At 40.3% G+C, this 20,918-nt stretch overlaps 1 protein-coding gene across 2 annotated transcripts; it reads right to left on the bottom strand.

The window, feature by feature from the left end:
- Window positions 1-1,442: 1,442 nt before the first annotated feature.
- Window positions 1,443-19,800, bottom strand: LOC148873940 (protein CELLULOSE SYNTHASE INTERACTIVE 3-like). Of its 2 annotated transcripts, XM_088964399.1 has the most exons (8): window positions 19,510-19,800; window positions 19,029-19,279; window positions 18,554-18,641; window positions 15,185-18,245; window positions 12,445-14,983; window positions 3,764-4,218; window positions 1,907-2,023; window positions 1,443-1,820 (listed from the first exon to the last, which is right to left on the bottom strand). In XM_088964399.1, the coding sequence occupies exons 3-8, from the start codon at window positions 18,613-18,615 to the stop codon at window positions 1,659-1,661; spliced, it is 6,396 nt and encodes a 2,131-aa protein (XP_088820525.1). In that variant the 5' UTR covers window positions 18,616-18,641; window positions 19,029-19,279; window positions 19,510-19,800; the 3' UTR covers window positions 1,443-1,658. The 2 variants fall into 2 exon arrangements, with proteins under 2 accessions (XP_088820525.1, XP_088820526.1); XM_088964400.1 differs by lacking the exon at window positions 18,554-18,641 and having other exon boundaries at window positions 19,510-19,773.
- Window positions 19,801-20,918: the final 1,118 nt, after the last annotated feature.

The raw sequence follows: 20,918 nt of genomic DNA, 5'->3' as shown, positions 1-20,918 counted from the left end.
CCTTTTTCAACTTTTATTGGGAATATCTCCCCATGAAATAAATCATATAAGTATGGAGATATTCTCAGTACAAGGCAGTAAAGGCTGCCCGAATAGAGTTTGCCCTTACTGAAGCCGAACCCCAAGCCTTTTGACACAATTCAGAAGGATTTTTGCATTCTTCATTGAAAGAGCAAAAATTTGTCATATTTATGCCACTTGGAGGAATTATTATGTGGCTTGTTAGAATTAGCGGTGCTACTCGGGCAGGTTTGGGTTGGGCTTTTGAAAAAAAACAAAGCAATGGCTCAACAAGTCTCTGCTTTTGCAACAACTATGAGCTCCATGGCCTGGTATATCAACTCAAATACATCCATGTCTTCTCCACCCAAAATATAACAAGTATCAAAGTTTAGAATTGGGTGATACTCAAATTTTAAAAATCATCTGTGTTGATACTTTGAACCAAGCTCTCTAAGAAACAACATTTTGATGTAGTTGCTGATTAAATGACCATGCAACCAAGTTCCCTGAGACTTGAACTGCATTGTACCGTCTGAATAATTTTGATATGCAGGTACAGACCGAATTTTGGGTGCAATAAGAAGTTGCAACTTGGATCCCCAATTGCTTCTTATGTTTTCGTTTGTACTTTATCCCTTCTTGTCCTTGCTTATTTTCTCTCAACCATAAGCATGCAGATAGGTCTGATTATGGTTTTTTTTTAACCTGATTTTCATCTCTGGAACTGTTGGATAGCGTTGCAAGGCTCTCTGAAAGATATGGTTCAGGCTTTCAGGATGTAAAGATGAAATGTGGACCTTTCCATTTAGAAGGATTAGGATTTCAAACACCACTCTACTTCTCGCTGGGTGCTTATTCCATTTTAACCCCTCAGACTTGATTGTGCTACCAGCTACCAAGTACTCTCAAAGTCTCAATCCCTCTGGATTCACAATGTCCCTACTAAAAACCCAGCAATAACATTCTGTTGTATGTGCATAAACAATACAATTGATTCACTAAAAATGGGTTTCTTGAAATAGGTGTAAGAAATAGCATTCCGCAAAAAGCTGCGTTCTATCAGCTTCCCACTCGGGTCACTCCATTCTTCCCAAGTACCCAAAAAAGGAAGATTAAGAATAAACAAATAAAAAAAGCAAAAAAGAAAAAAAAAAAAGAGTATAAGACCTAACCACCAGTTGCTGAGCCTGAATAATGACACTCTGGGAACTCTTGGAGGCCGTTTTATAACAGCTTAAGTGGCTGAACTGAATAGCTTATTGATTTGTCTTTTAGTGAATAAGTTATTAAGGAGGTTGTAAACTCCTTAATTATTAAAACTGAAAATGGGTTGATTATTCTACATTGGAACATTTTATTATTTAGTTACTTTATCTACTAAATGACAAAGCAATAAATCATTCAATTCAGCCATTTCAGCTGTTATTAAAAAGCCCCTCTGCAACTTAATTAACATTTACATTTAACCTCAGCAGCACAATCTCTAACAGCTACAAAAATGGGCATCGCAGAAATAATACTTACAAACAAATAACCTAACCAACTTACAGATTGGGATGGGAATATTATATCCCCGCTGCCCATATTTTTGAAAAGCTTTCTGAACTAACCATTTCTGTGTATAAGTGTATAAGTAGAAATGCAGACTACTCAATTTACATGTTCTCATTTGATGTCCTATTAGACCAGATGATCTCGATTTCTAATGTCCGAGAAGATCCATCCTTGTTGTTATCATGGTTAAGGCTGAAGAACCCACTGTATACTCCCTCTGTAACCACTTTGTCTATCTGGATTGTCACTCTCCCAAGAGTTGTCTGCAAAACATCACCCACTCAACATTGTGAGCAACCCGGTTTCTAGGAATTGGAAAGCAAAAGCATATATAAGAATATCCACCTACCTTCCCGAATGTATTTTTGTTTTTACAAATGATGTGAAGCTTTTGGCCTTTTGGAGGTACATCAAAGGCCCAAGTAAACCCTTCTTTCCATTCTGGACATGTATTATGGCTAACTACCTAATAGCCATTATTCGAGTGTGTTAGTATCAAACATAAATGAAAAACAGATGCTGAAAGACCAATATCTAGTGAGCACCGTATAGAACCTCAGACAAATACACAAAACATTATGGATAACAAGCAACATCATGAAGCCTCTTTTAAGAACTGATACTGGGAACTTCTTCCAAGAAATTGGTACTTCTTAATTTGCAATATACTTCATGGAGATATCATTAGAATTTTCACATATTGTTAGTGCTGACCTTTTTTCTTCTATTTTTAATAGCATTTTTTAGCAAGTCCATGGGGCTTACCATTTCTTGGGTTGTTTTTAAAACTTCAGTAAACATTTATAGGTTTACCATCTCTATATTGAGCAACTCTGCAAGTTTTTTTCTGGTAGTGTAAACAACCAGGAATCTTTCACATAACAGGATAGTTGGGTGTTCAAAAGCCACTTATATGCTCCTCTTGTGCCTTCTACTCACCAGGAAAATTTAGGCCCCAAACCCTTGCCACTAAGTCTTTTTTGTGGGATTTTTTTTCTAAAGAATTAATACGGATCTAATATTACTTAAGGAGAAGTCAATCCAACGTGGGGATATGGATGATGTGACCCAGAGGAGGATGAATGTGTGGCAATGCAGATGGATTCTATTCATGACTGTTTAAAACAACAAAAATACTACATTTGGCAGACATCTTCAAGGTGCCAGCTAGCTTGCTGGCAAAGTCTCAGGTTGGCTGTAGTTGAGACGTAGGATCAAACCCCACCTTCACCAAGGTTGGCAGGTTTGGGGCAGGGCTACCCCTATTATGTAGTCCATTATATGTAGGTCGAGTATAACATGGAGGAATCTTCAGGCAACCAATACCATAATTTGCACATACGTATTTAGCAGAAGTACAATATGGAAAAGTTCAAGTACAATTTCAGTTTCAAGAATTGGCAAAAAAAAAAAAAAAAAAAACAATGGAAGTTTGGACAAACACATGGTGTGGTAAAAAAGATAATTAAAAATGACATTTAATATTTTTATAAAAATATGGAATTGAAAACTTCAGAATATTTTACATGTAAATGTGTGCATGTGCAATAAAAGCATGCATATTTATAAATAGTCATAATTTTACATGATAAGATATATTAAAAAAATAAAGTATCCCTGTGTTTTCTATGCCATATTTTTGAAAACCTGTATTCGCATATTGTACATCTAAGAAAAATTCCCTTATTTCTCGTTCTTCAGCTACTTTGGTATCTAATATGTTTTAGTCAAAATTCAAAATCAGAATCATACTTGTATTTACTATGACCCAGACCATACATCAGATAGGGAACTTTGGATTAGCTTTGTTCAATCCAACAGCAAACACTAGCCTATACCTCATGTTCTCACCTTGTATTGGAGTGCTGCTGGAGTAATACCAGCCATCCAAAATTCTAATACTTCTAAGTTACGAAATGGCCACAAGAAAGGTTCATCTTGAATACATGGCAGGGTTTTTAGGCCAAAATTTACCCTACTTGTAAAGCTTATTGGTCATGAAAACAAGTGCTGCATGGAAGATTCCTTGGTCAGTAAGGCTTCTCAAAAAGGCCCAACTAGCAGACCCATTATGTATACAATCTAAGGGCAAGCACCAAATAGTTGGGAACCAAACTGGACCAGCTACAAGCACAAGGGTGGGCCAAAATTGGGAACCAAGCCAGTATTATAAGCAGGATCTCTATAGTCTATACTGGAGATTTACCTTTGTCTGACGTGGAGGACCATTTCCTATAGTCAACCGGCAGAAGGCATTTGTGCTTCCCATGGTTTGCTTTAAGTTATTACCACGTTTAATGGTCACTGTTAAACATCCAGGCAAGCAATGCAATAGGCTGTCTACTCTCTTGTGGAAGCTTGGTGGGCAAGTTTTCATCAGCAATTGCAAGACAGGAATAGCTTCAGCAGCAATCATAGCTTGTGCTTTAGCAATGTCTATTGGCATGGTTGCCCATGACTGTTTCAATAAACACAGTGTGTCCAGTACAGATTCCTGAGCTGCCTCACTGCCAGCCTTGAGCGCTCCTACCAAATGGGGGATGCACAGGGTAGCTGCCTCAGAAATATGAAGCTTAGAGAAGTTGCTGAATATCACATTTATGGTTCTGAGGACCTCTTCATTGATAGTTGCTGTTGACCACAATTCTTTCTCTAATGCAGCTGCATGACACATCAAATAGGAATTTAATTGCATAACTGGTATAGATATGCATGAAAGGAATGTCTGTGTTTGTATGTGAAAATAAGTGCATAAAATACACAAAAAAGTTTCCTGCTATCCAAATCACATCTTGGCTGAAATAAAAAGGAAGATAATATTCCAAGCACCCATTTTTCTGGTGATAGTGGTGGAGCCTGTGCTCAAATCCATGAACTCATTTTAGAGCTAACAAAATAACATTAGGCTTGAACCCTGCGGAAATGGCTGAACTGAATAATTACCTATTGTTTTATCTTTTAGTAGATAAAATAATAAAATATTCAAGGTTGTGGTAATCAACCCAACTTCAGCTTCAGCCATTAAGGCGCTTGCAGCAAACCGAATAACTTATTCGCTAAAAGACCAAGTAATAAGTCATTCAGTTCAGCTACTTCAACTGTTATCAAACAACCACTAAGTATAATTGATAATGATGTAATAATGCTTTCACAAATAAGCCTCTCAAAACAATTGGGCAAACCCAACAATCTGATCTGAACAGATAATAACAGATCAGTGACTATTACATGTGCAGTTTGGTCTGCCTGATAACCTGATTGTTTGATAGCTTTATTCTTATTCTATGGATCTGTGTATTAATTTAGGTCTAGGATCTATACATTAATTTAATTAGACTAGAAGTTCAGGACTGTTATCAGTCTTGAACCCTAATGAATCTCAGGATCGAAGATAAGCAGAAAGAAAGAGGAGAGAAGAGAAAGAGGGAGAAGAAGCAGTAGAACACAAGGGTTGAAAGGAGGAGCAGAAGCTTCATGTTCTGCCGCCGCCACTTTAATTAATATTTATAAGTTATGCTCATTACATGGAAAGGACAGATCTGCCCTTAGTCTTTACATAACAAATAGAGTAAAACAAAGACTGAAATAAATAACTGAAACAACTAAATGACCAATAGCTAACCCTAGGCAGACTAGAATATCTTCTACCCTACGAACACAGTGGGACCGTAGCTGTGGGGCCCACTTTAGTGTTCTCTACACTCCCCCTCAAGTTGGGAATAAATGTTTATCATTCCCAACTTGGATAGATCTGCCTCTAGCTTCTTCCGTGATACAGCGTTAGTGAGGATATCTGCCAGTTGCATATTGGAGGTGATGTATGGGAAACATACTTCTTGTGATGAGACCCTCTCTCGTACAAAGTGTCGATCAACTTCAATATGTTTAGTCCTGTCATGCTGCACTGGGTTGTGTGTTATATTAATAGCCGCTTGATTATCACAATACAGCATCCGGGGCTTCTCATACTCAACACCCAACTCCTCAAGTAGTGATCTCAGCCAAAGAATTTCAGCCACTCCATTAGCCATTAACCTATACTTAGCTTCAGCACTAGATCGAGAGACAACACTTTGTTTCTTACTCCGCCAAGAAACCAGGTTACCTCCCACAAGAGCACAATATCCAGAGGTAGACCTTCTGTCATCAACACTCCCAGCCCAATCGGCATCTGTATAGACTTCCACCTTCATGTGGTCATTGTTCTTGAACAGTATACCTCTACCTTTGCATCTCTTCAAATATGCTAGTATTCTTTCTACTGCTAGAAGGTGTGTGGTTATAGGAGAATGCATGTACTGACTGATAACACTAACGGCATAACTGATGTCTGGTCGGGTAAGGCATAGATATAGGAGCTTTCCCACTAACCGCTGGAACATAACTTTGTCTTCAAGCAGCTCCCCGCTCTCTGCATTAATCCTGTGGTTCTGTTCAATAGGTGTATCTGCAGGTTTGACACCTAGCTTTCCAGTTTCAGCCAAGAGATCTAACACATATTTCCTCTGAGAGACAAAGATCCCCTGCTTAGATCTAGCAACCTCAATACCCAAAAAAATACCGTAGTGTACCCAGATCTTTCACCTCAAACTCTTGATGAAGAAGCTGTTTGAGGGACTCAATCTCATGGTTGTCGTTTCCTGTGACCACAATATCATCAACATAAACTGCAAGTAGTGTCAGTGACGACTCCACCCTCTTGATGAATAATGTATGATCTTACTGGGCCTGTACATAACCGAACTTCCCAAGGGCTAGTCTGAATCTGTCGAACCAAGCTCTAGGTGACTGCTTCAAACCATACAAAGCCTTATTGAGCCGACAAACTTTCTTACCTGCCTCTGTATCATAGAATCCAGGAGGCAACTGCATGTAGACCTCTTCCTGCAAGTCCCCGTTCAGGAAAGCATTCTTAACATCCATTTGGTACAAAGGCCAAGTGTAGCTTGCTGCAAGAGATAATAGAACCCGAATGGTGGTCATCTTGGCTACCGGGGCAAATGTCTCCAAGTAATCTATACCATAAGTTTGAGTGAACCCCTTTGCAACTAGCCGAGCTTTGTACCTCTCAATGGAACCATCCGCATTATGCTTCACAGTAAATACCCACCTGCATCCAACTGGTTTCTTTCCTTTGGGCAAGTCAACTAGCTCCCAGGTATTATTTTTCAACAGGGCATCCATTTCAACTTGCATTGCACCTCTCCACTCCGGGACTGATAGGGCTTCTTGCACTGTTCTCGGAATAGGGACATCAGCAACAGAGGTGAGATAGGACCTGTAGGAGGGAGATAGGCGATCATAGGACAAAAACTGGGAGATGCAATGGGCTGTAGATGTGGTACAATGCCGTTTTCCTTTACAGAGGGCAATGGGAAGGTCAAGGTCATCTGCAGAGGGTGAAGTAGCAACAATGGAAGGAGTCTCTGTGGGCCCTGGGACTGTAATATTTGGACTTGGAGCCGCAGAAGAGATTGTAGCTGGCTGGGACTGCTGATGACTAGGATCAATCTGCCTATATCGCCTATGATAGACTCTCAACTCCCGATCCCTTTGACCACCCTTGCTACTACAACCCTCATCATCAACTGGAATAGGTAAGGGAACAGCCCCATAGGTATTAACCCTGTCCTCATTGCACTCCTCCTCCCCCTGAAGAAAAAGACCCAAATCTCCACGCTCACTACTCTCCCCCTGAGGAGAGACCCGAGAATAGTAGGGTGTCTCCTCAAAGAAAGTGACATCCATGGATACAAACTTCTTCCCTGAGACAGGATCATAACAACAATAATTCTTTTGAGTTTGTGCATAACCAAGAAAGATGCATTTGGAGGCCTTGGGTTGAAACTTGGAGTGATTGGGACCAAGAAGCTGAACAAAACAAGTACAACCAAATGTCTTGAGGGGAATAGTGAACAACTCCTCATTGGGGTATAGAAGGGAAAAAGGAAGTTTCATATCAAGAACTCGAGAAGGAATCCGATTAATAAGATATACCGCCGTAAGGATAGCATCACCCCATAAGCGAATAGGGACATTGGAGGTAAACATAATACTTCTAGCCACCTCCAAGATGTGCCTATTCTTCCTCTCTGCAACCCCATTCTGCTGAGGTGTATGAAGACACGTGCTCTGGTGGATAACCCCATGATTAAGGAGGTACGATGCCAATGGCTTAGCAAAGTATTCATTTGCATTATCAGATCTAAGTACTTTTATCCTGGCATCAAATTGTGTTAGGATCATTTGGTGGAAGTTTTGGGTCAGGACAGGCACCTCATCTCGTGATCGCATAAGATAAACCCATGAAAAACGGGTGTGGTCATCAACAAATAGCAAAAAATACCTGTACCCCCCCCCCCCATAGAAGGAATGTGATATGGCCCCCAAACATCAGTATGCACAATATCAAAAGAACTATTACTCCTTTTATTACTCAATGAATAAGAGTTTCTACAATGTTTAGCCAACTCACAACTTTCACACTTCAACTGAGATGACTCAACAGACTCAACAGACTCAAACAAAGTAGGAAACAAACTCTTCAAGGACCGAAAAGATAAATGACCCAATCGGTTATGCCACAACATAACCGGACTCACAACTTGAGAAACAAGTAACTTCTTATCCACTGACTCTTCCCGACGAGAACTCTCCCCGAGCAGATAGATTCCATTCGTCTCACAACCAGTCCCAATCACCTTCTTCGTCTCCATGTCCTGAAAAACACATCGGTCAGGAAAGAAAGTTACTGAGTAGTTCAAATGTTTGGTAATGCTACTGACGGAAAGGAGGTTAGTATCCAGTTTAGGAACATGCAAGACAGAGGACAAGGATATAGTATCTGACAGTTTGATGTCACCCTTGCCAGAAATAGGGACAAGAGAGCCATCAGCTATAGATACTTTATCCCTACCAGAAGATAAGTGATAAGTAGTAAACAGAGAAGGCAAGCTGGTCATATGGTCAGATGCACCTGAATCTATTAACCAACACGGTTCAGTAGTACCTGGAGCGGAGGCATGGTAGGCTGAGGCTCGAGTACCTGAGTGTGCAAAGGCCGATGTAGCTGGAGCTGATGATGACTGCGGTAACTGAGCTGAACTGCCAACTTCCTTCTCCAATTGTATTAGAGCTGCCCGAACTGCAGCTAAGGTCTCTAATGGTGTGCCTCTCGTGCCAGATGAGGATGTTGAATCAGTAGTCGTAGCCACATGAGCATTACTCCTTTTATTTCTCAACTTTGCCGGGACCAAATGTGGATGCAGCTTCCAACATGTTTCTTTTGTGTGTTTAGGTTTCTTGCAATGCTCACACACCACATCCCTTTTATCTTCATTCTTTTTGTCCCTCTCTGAATCACCCTCTGTTTTGGGTTTGACAGCTACCAAGGCAGGTGTAAGCAGCTGAGGCTGCATCATGACTTTCCTCCTGGTCTCTTCACTGTGCACTAAGGAGTATGCTTGAGAGAGGGTCACACTATCTCTGGTCAAGATCTACTGCCTCACAATATCATATTCTGAATCCAATCCTGCCAGAAACTCAAACACTCTGTTTGTCTCAATGTGCTTTCTATGTATCTGAACATCTTTGGGGCTCTCCCACTCAAGAGTCTCTAAGTGATCAATCTCATGCCACAAGGACTACAAGTTAGAGAAATAGACCGACACCGGTTTCTCTCCTTGTTTAAGGGCATTCACCTCACATTTCAACTCATATGCTCTGGCAACATTAAGGGGTTGGGAGTAAGTCTCTTTCATCACATTCCATATCTCCTTGGCTGTCTTTGCCCATAAGTAATTTCGGTTGATAAGGTGCTGCATTGAATTACAGAGCCATGTCATAACCAAGTAGTTTTCTTGGACCCACTTGGTATACGTAGGGTCTCCCTCGGAAGGTTCTGCTACATCTCCCAAGAGATACCCTACTTTGCCCCTTCCCCCAATAGCCATCATGGCTGATTGGGCCCATTTCAAGTAGTTTGATCCATCAAACTTTACGGTTGTAATCTGAAAACCTGTCTCAGAACCACCACCATAACTGCTGTTCCCAAAACTGCCTTCTGCCTGATTCTTAAGCTCCATTTCAGTCAAGAACCAGAAGTATCAAAGATTATGGTTACTACAGTCAAAACCGGCACTAGAAGTCCCAACAACAGTCACAAAATCAGTAGAGAACCAATCTGTACTCACGATAGATGTGCATGAAATACATATAAGACTGATCTGAAATCAATAACCACACACAACAGCAACAGTCTGAACTGTTTTCACCCCTTCAAAAGTGTTTGAAACCCCAAAAGAAGACTGAAACACAGTTTGAAGGGCAATCTGATATGCTGAAGCCAATTCGAGGTTTTAACCAGTCCTAAGAGCCTTACGGATAAGGTTTGTATTAGGGTTAATATGAAACCCTAAAACTGATCAATGTTGAGGAGAATTCTAGGGTTTGCCGCAGGAATAAGATCACAAGTTTCAGCCTAATACTAGGGTTTGTCGTAGGGATAGGACAAAACCCTAGAGAAACCCTAGAGAATAGAGAGATAAAACCCTAGAGTAGTTCGGCCACCCTTACTGGATAGGTCCAACCTATCTTTTCTGATGTTACTTCTCTTAGAAAGTAAAAAACTTACAGTAGAATGCAGTTCGCTGCCTACCAAGGTTACCCGAACCCTAGCCTTCTCTGATTCTTCCTGATCACCAACTTGCTACAACTGTGATACTTCTTCAAACAGTTGCTAATCCTCTAGAGATCTCCAAGAACCAGTCAACGAACTCTGCTTTCTCAGTCTTCCAGCCTTAGATGGTTCTCATGTGGTCGGCTGGACTAGACTCACATGAGAGAACTTGGCTCTGATACCAACTAGAAGTTCAGGACTGTTATCTTTCTTGAACCCTAATGAATCTCAGGATCGAAGATAAGTAGAAAGAAAGAGGAGAGAAGAGAAAGAGGGAGAAGAAGCAGTAGAACACAAGGGTTGAAAGGAGGAGCAGAAGCTTCATGTTCTGCCGCCGCCACTTTAATTAATATTTATAAGTTATGCTCATTACATGGAAAGGACAGATCTGCCCTTAGTCTTTACATAACAAATAGAGTAAAACAAAGACTGAAATAAATAACAACTGAAACAACTAAATGACCAATAGCTAACCCTAGGCAGACTAGAATATCTTCTACCCTACGAACACAGTGGGACCGTAGCTGTGGGGCCCACTTCAGTGTTCTCTACAATTAGTTTACCAGTTAAATTTTTTTTTTCTAATGAAGTCCAATTTTTATATTTCTCCCCTCCTTTCTCTATTCTCTCTCTCCTCTTGGATATATGGCTTCTCTCTCATTTCTCTCTCCAACATTTTCCTAATGAAGTCTAACTTTTATGTTTCTCTCTCATCTCTCTTGTCTTGTTTTTCTCCTTTAGATCCTTTCTCCTCTTGGTTTTGTGGCTTCTCTCTCTTTTATGTTCTTTCTCTCTCTATCCTTTCCTAATGAAGTCCTGTTTTGTTGTTTCTCTCTCCTGTCTCTCCTTCAGATTCTCTCTCCTCTTGTCTATGTGATTTTTCTCCCCTTTAATCCCTTTCTCTCTCTAACTTTTATCTGATGAACTCCAATTTCTATGTTTGGATTGAACCGATTAAGTATGGATATGTGGCACTATAAGAGAAAACCAAATCTTTTCTTTTTCTTATTAGATGGTTTACATAATTTTAAATATTGAAATGGCTCAACATAGGTGGGTTAGGTTGGGTTGCAAACCCATGTGGGTTGCAAACCCATCCATTTTCCATCTATAATTCCATACTGATAGCATTGGTATCAATTTGATGTAGTATTGCCTGCTCTAGTACCAATTTGATGTAGGACCTGAATGAATAAAGAATGAGTCTAAGAGGGTTAGGATGGGTTTACAGGTGAATAAGGATCAAAATATTGCAACATATTGGCTGATATTATTCATAAAAAAAAACATATTGGCTGATATCTGTCATATCAGTGACCCTCTGATACACCTCTACACCTTGTGTTTTGGGGTCCCACCTATTTCAGAGGGGTAGATGGGCCTTAAACTGACCCCCTTGAACGAGTTTGAAAAAAAAAGCTAAGAAAAATAAAAGGTGACCTAAGATAGAGGCCAATACACCCCGGTGTATCGACATTTTGATCCTTGCAGGTGATTTTAGGACTGAAGGTAGAGATTGGTTAGGTTAGGAAGAGTCTTGAGGTTTAACAGCACTAAGCGCATGTTTGTCCTAACATTGTGAAAAGTTTCAAATAGAGGAAAAGAAAAAGAGAAAAGTAGCATTACCCAGATTGACCAAATCCAGCCCCAATACACCCAAATAAACTAGAATCAGTTTATATAATTATCAGAAAAAAAAAGAATCAGTTATATGATATTCATCATCATCTATTCTTGTCCCAACTATAATATGAGACCAGCTAATCTGTTATATGACATTAAGAACATTATTAAATATTTTTAATATTATAATGGGAAAAAGTGGAAAATAGTAAGATTTATAATTCATTGAGATAGGCTTGAGCATAATGTGACAATAGCTATGATCTTTGTCTGAAAATATTATTCATGACTGATGGACATATGTGGCCAATTTGGTGAGAATAGATTGTGCTGTTCCTTGAATTTACAGTGAGTATTCTTCCTCTATCAATTACTTGTTTGAATTTATTTATAGTATTGCCAATGGTCTAAAGGACAAATAAAAAGTATAGGGAGTTTATACTATGGATTAATATAACCATGCACATAATATATTGTACGGATAATTTTAACAAACAGGATGTCAAACAGATGCAAGCAACAGTTTAACAGTAATACAAAAATAGATGAAAAAGAGGTTAGATTAAGCTGTTTCAATGATTGCTTACCTGTCAAAGATCTGATGAGTTCATTTGATACATATTCTTGAAGTGTGTGATTAGAAAATAGGAATTTGATCAGCAATGCTGCTTGAGCAGCAACTTCTGAATTTGGAGAAAGTAGAAGTTCCTGAATTACCAATATGCCACCTGCTTCTGCAACAGCTCGCCTATTTGTCCTGCTGTGCATAACCAAGTTTTGTAATGCACAGATGGCCACCATTTTCATGTCTTCAGTTGGTTGGTCTTCAAGCAAGCTTATTAGAGCACGGCATGCAGACACAGAGTCACTGGCTCTAGCAAGTTCTTCATGCTGGAAGAGATCACCCAGAGCAAGAGCTGCAAGAAGCCTTCCTTGCTGTGATCTGGTTTGTGGATCCAAAAGATATTGAGATAAAGGAACTATGGCATACTTAGTAATTTTCATTTCTCGCACCCTAACATTGTTAAATAAGGCTTCAAGTAGTCTTCCAGATGCTTCTTCACACTGATGAGATCTTAGAAGGTCCAGTAATGCATCTATTGCACCAGCCTCAGCCATCAGTTCAGCACTGGAAGCATCATTCCTCTCTTGAACAGTTAGGGCATTTAGAGCAACTGTAATAGTGCTCTCCAATGTCGAATGCAACAGTCTCACCAGGACCACTAGAGGAACTTTGAAGTAGTACTCAGCATTTATCCGTAAAACATTTGATAGGACCAATGAAGCTGATTCCCACAATGCATGTGGTGGTTGAGGGTCGTCTTGAATAATAACTTTAGAGAGCTCAAAAATACCCCCGGCATCAGCAACTGCCTTGGGCCAGCTGGTAGAGATACTTTCTAATGCCTTTATAGCAGTTTGCTGTAAGTTCAAAATTCCAATTCCTGCAAGCTGCACAAGAGGCACTATTGCATTTTGTGTTGTGATGTCTTGTTGGAAATGCTCCTGTGCTAGAAGATGAGACAACAGCTCACTGCCTAACTGCTGGATGGCTTGAGATGGGGATTCCAAGAATGTAATCAGAGGTTCAATTACTTGGCTAGGGGTAAGCTTCAAAGTTGCAAGGCTTTGCGGTTTCTCCAAAATATTGACAAGGGTTTGCAAGGCACTGTGCTGTCCCCACATACTTAAATCTGGACGGAGTAAAACCAAGAAAAGAGGCTCTACCATTCTCGCAGCAGCTGAGCTTTTTGAAATCCCACTGTTGTTTGTTAAGATGCGGAACAATTCAGCAATTGAGGAACATAATGAATCAGATGAGGAAGGGAGTAACTCAAGACAATTTTCAATAATCCCAGCTTTGACCATATCCAATTTGCAGTTAGTACGGTCCTTCCCCAACTTTATGAGAGCATTGATGCTAGCCTCAGTAAGCTGATTGTTTGACCCAGTGACCAAGCCAACAAGAAGATTCACAACATCATATGCTGCAGCAAGTTCAACTTGTTTTTCATCATCCAACAGCTTCTCAAAAGCATATACCCCAGCTTCCACTGCTGCACTTGTACTTGACTGCATGAGTGATATGAGGGGCTCTATACACTCAGTGGCAATTGGCATTGCTCGCATTTTTGAATTACCAAACAGAACATGACAGAGTTGTGCAGCATTTTTCTTCAACTCCAGTGAGTAAGAAGATGCCAAAATCTTGTACAGGGTCTCAAGTGGATTTCCTTCAACATCTGTCAGATATGATACCTTTGAAACATTTCCTGATGTCAACTTTATCAGTGCAACAAGAGCTGCCTGTTGCTCTCTCTCTGATCCAGCATTAAGCATGTCAACCAATGGTTGAATGGCTTGCCTGGCTAATTCAGTGTCTCTGATATTGTCAGAATCAAAAAGTTCATGCAGAGCCCTGGTAGCACTGAACCTAGCACTTCTTGATCCTAAACGCAGAACGGCTATGAGTTGATTCAAAGAACTAAGTGAGACTTCATAGCGAAGAAGATCAGGGCTGCTATATAAGATTCTCAATAGTTCAGATATAGTCGTCTCAGTTGTGTCTTGGGGGCTCAGAGACAGGTATCTTGTTAAAGCATCCAGAGCTCCAGCTTCTGCCATAGCCAGTTTGTTGGCATCACTACCATCTGCAAGATGGGTCAAAAGGCATACAGCAATTGGAGGGGCACCGGGCCTATCTGGCATTGGTCTCAAGAGATCTACTAACAAAGGTATTGATTTGCGTGCAGTAGAGCCATTTCTTACATCTTCAATTTCAAACAGGTGGTCCAGAACAACTTGATCAGGGTTACATGGCAAAGAAAATTCTTCTGATAGAGCAACAAGATTTGGCATATCCGATTCTATGTACCCAATTAGAGTTATTAACCCTGTAACTGCACCTGAATTTGCAATGCTGAGTTGAATACCTTTACTTCCATTACAAACAAGACTAGCCATTGCCTGAGCTGCAAAGTATCTATCAATCACTTCATCAGACCTGAACAGAAGGGCAAGTGAAGGTATAATCCTCATGCTGGACGGAGAAAGTATAACATTCGCATCCTGGAACAAAAGAGCCAAAAGCAGGGCACTAATCCATATACCTTCATTATCCTCTGCCTGTAATCACACAACCTTTTAAGCTCAGATACCAAAACTTCAAACTTTACAGAATAAACTTCATTTTTTGAAAGAAAAAAAAAATCTTTACAGAATAAACTTGAGTTGCATCTAGATGAACATGTCAAGAACTCAGACTATAAATAATAACCACCTCAAAGATAAAAGGACACCTAAGAAGGGGTTAAATCAAGCCCATACCTGTGGATTGGCTGTATAATTTGCAAGCTTATCAGAGAGAGCCTCCAGTCCTCCAGCTTCCATAACAGTAATTTTATTCATTGCATGAAATGAAGAAATTATTGAAAGCAACCACAAAGCAACTACCCTACTACCCAAGACAGTGACTTGATCAGGAGCCCCAAATTCATGCCCTTCCTGGAATACGGTCCTTTCCATATAACCCCTATGTATTCTTACTTTAATTTCTAAAGAGCAGCTAGAATTACACTTGATCATTTCAACTAGAGCATAAATGAGTGGCTTTAGAAAATCTGACCCTTCGAGTGCATCCATTGACTGCTGTTTGTGTTCCTTTGCAGCACAAATGAGTAATGCAGTCCCTCCAACTCTTGCTTCTAGACTGGATGAGTTCATTACTCTATTAGCTAGTGAAACAATAGATCTTGGTTTTGCAACCAACATATCACCTAGCAAAACTGGTTGATCACCACATAACCTAGACAGAATTTCTATTGCCTTGTCTTGTGCAGGAGGAAGTCCATCAGCCAAGCAGCATAACAGTGGCTCTATGCTGGAGGGAACTTCAGTAAGTGCAGCCCATGGGGGATAAGTAAAGTTCATATCCAGCTTTGTTCTAGCCAACAATGCAACTACTTCTAGAGCATCAGTGGAATCAGTACCATCCATGTCCATTCCAGTCAATGAATCAACAAGTGCAAGAACTACAAAGCGGCACTGAGCATCTCCTGTGAGAACATCTCCCACTGGAAAATGATTTAATAACTGACAAAGGGCACGTGATGCATTCTTCTTTCCTTCTAAACTCCCTTCTCCTAGTACCCTTGTCAAAGATGAGACAACATCTTCTGCCAAAGCTTCAGCAGCTACCTGGGGATCAGAGAGAAGATTGGCTAGTGCAGCCAAGGCAGTCTCAGCAGCATCGATAGAAGATGTTTTTGCTAGCTCAATTAGAGGCTTGACATCACCTTCAGCAATATAAGACATCTTGTTTGTTGACTTAACCTTGGTTGGACGGGACAGAGCACTCAAAGCTCGAGCTGATTGTTTTGCAATAACTTGAGTCTTGCTGGTCAAAAGATTCATGCAAGGGCGGACAATCTCATTAGTTGCAAGACTATCACAGATATCTTGTCTATCGATAAACAGATCAGCAAGAACTGAAGCTGCATATTCTTGAGTCTCCTCATTTGAGGAATTGAGAACCTGGACAAGAGACCTAAGACCTTTATTAGCAGGAGCTCCCTTCTGCACAAGGTCTCTGTGGGATGCCATAGTAAGTACATGGCCCAATACCCTAATAATGTAGGTCTTTGAGCTTGGAGATTCTGCCAGTAGCAAAGCCAAAAGCTGATTAATGGTGGCAGAATCAGCATATCGAATAATCTTCGTAAGTGCCATTGCTGAAGCTTCTTGTCCCTTAGGCCCACCACTTTTTAATAGCCATAGGAATGCTGGGACAGCTCCAGCACTTTCAACACAGGCACGTATATCTTCACTGTGACAGCATAAATTCCACAACAAATGTGCTGCATCTTCCCTTGCCTTCTGTGATCCCATCTCTAATAATTGCACCAGTAGTGGAATGCCACCAGCTGCAGTTATAGCCCACTTGCTGTCATCAACATGGTCTGCCAAAATAGCAAGTAATGCAACAGTATACTCTTGATGCTGTTCAGTAGACAAACCTAGCAGCGATATCAATAACTGAACACCCTCTCTCTTTCCAATTGCCTCCCAGAGGCCCACGCTGTTGCAGCATAGTCTAGTTAGAGAGAGAATCAGGTATTCTTGCATATTGGCTGATGCCATGGTTATCAATCCAATGAGCACTTTCTTTGCAACAGCATGATTGATCCATCTTGAGAGACATGTGTTTCCATAGAGACTGGCCAGGGCCTCAAGGACACGCTCTTGAATCAGACTATTATCTCGGCGCTTTAATAACATTACTAGGATATCTTCTACCTGTCTCACATCAAATGGCTCTTCAACACTAGATGCCTGTTCAAAGACCATTAATGAGTAGGCAAGTGTTCCAATTACATCAGAAACTGGAGCAGCCAAGTGGGACGAATGGGACAGTTCTCCAAGATAAAGTATAAGAGAAGACATCCCTCCACAAATGTTTGCCAAAGCACGTATTGCATGTCCTTGTAGAGCCTGGCCGCACTCCCCTTGCATACACTCTTTAGAAGGTGCCACTACAGCCCCAATGAGAATGGGTATGCCATCTGCATCCACCACTGCTTTCTTAGCCCTTGTCGAATTGGATGAAAGAGCCTCTAAAGCATCAGCGGCACTTGCACGAACAGAAATATCATTTTTCCTACCCACAAGTTGAAGCAGTGCATCAACAGAACCAGCATCTATAACTTTGGGGATGCTGTCACTGACAGCTAACATCAAACGAGCTAATAGAGAGGCTGCATTGGACTGAGCAGCAGCATTATCAGAAGAAAGAAGTGCAACAATAATATCTACTCCCCCAGCCTCAAGTGTAGCCCTCCAGTACCCATCCTTGTCTGCACAAAGATTCCTCAAGGCTCCTATCACAAAACCTTCAACCACTTTGTCCTGTTTGTTCTTGAGCTGGTCCCAAAGGGTGGGAACTACATCTTCTGTGACAAATATTTTCATACCCACATGGTCATCTGATAGTCCACCGGAGGAAACTTCATAGATTGCCTCTGCAGCTGCCTTCCTCCCTTCAGTTGATTCAGACCTCAGAAGTGACAGCAATGGTGGTATGCACCCTCCCAGCAGGACCTTCACCCGTAAGTCTTCTTCCTTACAGAGAGCACTCAGAGTTGCAGCAACATTCACTTTGGCCATAGGTGCACCACTCCTGAGGATGGATATAAATAACGGCATTGCCTGTGAGTGGGAACCAATAAGTATCCTTGCCTCTTTTCTTGCTTTAGAAAGATCAAGCAGTTGTGCTGTAATAAGCTCTTTTTCATGAGGTGGTGACATGTTGGAACGTAGCTGCTCAATGAAATGAGCAACAGTGGACATGGTACTTTCTGAATCATCCATTCCTGCTGTTCCATTTGTTTCCCTGAGAAGTAAACAGTGGATTCCTCATCAGGGGTTATAACTTACAATTAACTACCTTGAAGATATCTAGATCAGTCTACAAACTCTAAGGGAAGTTCCAGACTGACTTCCAATGACTTAAAAGCAACATATTCGAGAAACCAACTGAAAGATGTCAAGTAAAACATTTTTTTTTCTAATAAATTGGTATAATGTAGTTTGATCTCAAGAGAAGCTGTATATAATCAGCAATATAAAGACTATATTCTAGAGCTAAAACCATTCATCATAGTAAAGACTAACAGATCAAACAAAGAGACCAATACTAACCTAGGCTGAGAAATAGATGAGGATATCAGTTCTTGAGGTTCAGGGGAGGGAGACTCTGGCATTTGATCCTAGCCCTCACTGTGGCCACCTGCATACCAAAGACATTAAGCAAGTCCAATGACAATGCCAATGACCAATTTTCAACTCCCCCACTCCCCAAAAGATAAAATCAAGGTTACAATGAAAAAACAAACTTAAACTTCCTAAAATTCCAATATAATCATTACATGACCAGAAACCGAGAAAACCCAATCCAAATTTTCCCAAATGCAGCGGAAGCCTAGATCCAATTCATTGTCAACAGCTATAGCCCCCTAATATTAACCTCAACTTATAAAACCACATTCTAGAAAATCCTCAAAAATGTAGAACAAATATGAATTGAATAATGCATTAATATATAAAACAAATCACTCATCACATGAACTAAGCCACCCCAAAATCTACATGGAGAGATCATACTAAATTAAAGTACCTGGGCACCGCTGAAAATGAAAATTCCGAAGAACCCCCGTCTTGTAACTGATCCAGCTCTTCCTCTTCCCCCTCCACCAGAGAAGCATACCAGCTTAGCTACTCTAACCAATCGTCCATTGATTCAACCAAAACAAGGGAAGCACATAGGGGCAAAGCTCAGTACAGTGAGCCCTAACTCCCCAACTTCAAACGACCCACCGCTACAGCACCGACAACAACTCAAACATCATCAATGGCGACGACCCAGATCTTCAAAAGCAAAATTCGAAACAATTACGCAAATTCCACCATAAATAATGCCAACAAAAAGTTCGATTGCAAATGGCAGAAACAGTTGCAACAAAAACTAAAAACAAAAAAAAAAGTAAATTAAATAACAGTACGGAGATCAGATCAGGAGAACATTACAGAATCTAGGGCAAGAGCCGTCATTTTCTTAATTAACTTAAACAAAAACACGCAAGAACAAAAACCCATACCTCGAAACTGGGTTGTCTCTTTTCTTCTTCTGCAGAATCTTTTACTTGTGCCAAAGCAGAAACTGGAGAAAGAAATGGAGTGGGAGGGAGAGAGGAGGTTGCTGTGTGAGTGTTTCTTTCCCTTTCTCTTTCCCTCCCTCCCCCCTCTCTCTCTTCTTTATTTTCTCTTTCCTCTAATTAATTAATTCTTTTGTTTGGCTGTCGGAGAAGAACTGCCGCTGATTCGGTGGGAGTGTCAAGTGTGAAGGTTAATGAGGCAAATCTGTGGCTCTGTAGTATACTCTCCCACTTTAATTACCTTCTTTTCTTCTTTCCTTGTTTTTTTTTTTCTTTTTCTGGTCATGGATTCTGAGCAAGTGTTTCTCTGGACGGGCTTGTCCAGTCTTTTTTTTTTTCTCCCTTTGAAAAGATGACGTGGTAAGTTGAATTCATCGCCCACGTCACCTTAATGCTTAGGTGGCAAGTAAAAGGGTTCCATACATTCCTAAAAGCTAAAAAGCATGTGAATACACTGAAACTGAGAGCATCAGAACACAAAATCCGACCACACATCAAGAATATTTAAATGACTGGATTTCAATTCAAGTGCTCTCACCATGTCCGCACACTTTTTACTTTGATGAGATCCGGGCTCATCTACATCTTGTCAAGGGGACAACTTTCATGCCTATTGGCAAGAGGACACGTGGCAAATAGGCTCGTAGTCAACAGGTTTGGTAGCGTGGGGAATGGGATCTAGACGACCCATCTAGGAAATTTTAGTCAGTATGGATTTCGTGATCCCTTGACAAATCATCTCTCACAGTTATATCTCCTATAATGAAGGATATGACCCATCACTATCTTATTAAATTGGACCAACCCAAGAATCAATCCACTCATCTACCACCAATTTCCTGAATTTACTACAAAAGGGATTCTCTATTTGTTTATTACAGAGATTAGTTAAAAAACAAATAGTAGTTTGTCTGTCACATCCTATTTTATTTGCTTTTCAACTATCTTATATATCGTTTAATAATAATCTACAATAATGCATGTGTTCCTATGCATTAATTATGTAATTTTGAATATTTTGTATGGTGAAGAGTGATTTCATTTGAAGGTCTTTTCAAAGTGGTTTGCAGGTGTTTCAGAACAAGTCAAGGTCAGATCTCACCTAAATAAGGTTTCAAAGTATCGATCTTAAAATTTATTGATATATTAAACATAGAGAGAAGGTTTAAATATTAATAAACATCTTAGTATATCCAGACTAGGGTAAAAAATAATTAAGTACTGTGGTGCTGTATTTTTGACTCGAGTGTATTTGGTTGGACAGATTTAACTTAAAAATGTCACACCACACTTTGTATTAGGTTATGTGCATGGCTTACGGGGTGTTTGGGGAAACGTCAAAAAAGAATTAT

The sequence above is a fragment of the Nelumbo lutea genome, chromosome 1, assembly GCF_056320005.1.
Source record: "Nelumbo lutea isolate HS-2025 chromosome 1, American lotus-T2T, whole genome shotgun sequence".
Taxonomy (NCBI): domain Eukaryota; kingdom Viridiplantae; phylum Streptophyta; class Magnoliopsida; order Proteales; family Nelumbonaceae; genus Nelumbo; species Nelumbo lutea.
The sequence above is the reverse complement of the archived record's forward strand: the minus strand, read 5'-3'. Positions and strand labels throughout refer to the sequence as shown.

Coding starts and splice junctions, on each gene's coding strand:
- LOC148873940 (XM_088964399.1), bottom strand. CDS start 18,615: ATGCCAGAGTCTCCCTCCCCTGAACCTCAAGAACTGATATCCTCATCT. Junction 18,246..18,553: donor TCATCTATTTCTCAGCCTAG/GTTAGTATTGGT, acceptor TTTACTTCTCAG/GGAAACAAATGGAACAGCAG. Junction 14,984..15,184: donor ATTATACAGCCAATCCACAG/GTATGGGCTTGA, acceptor GTGTGATTACAG/GCAGAGGATAATGAAGGTAT.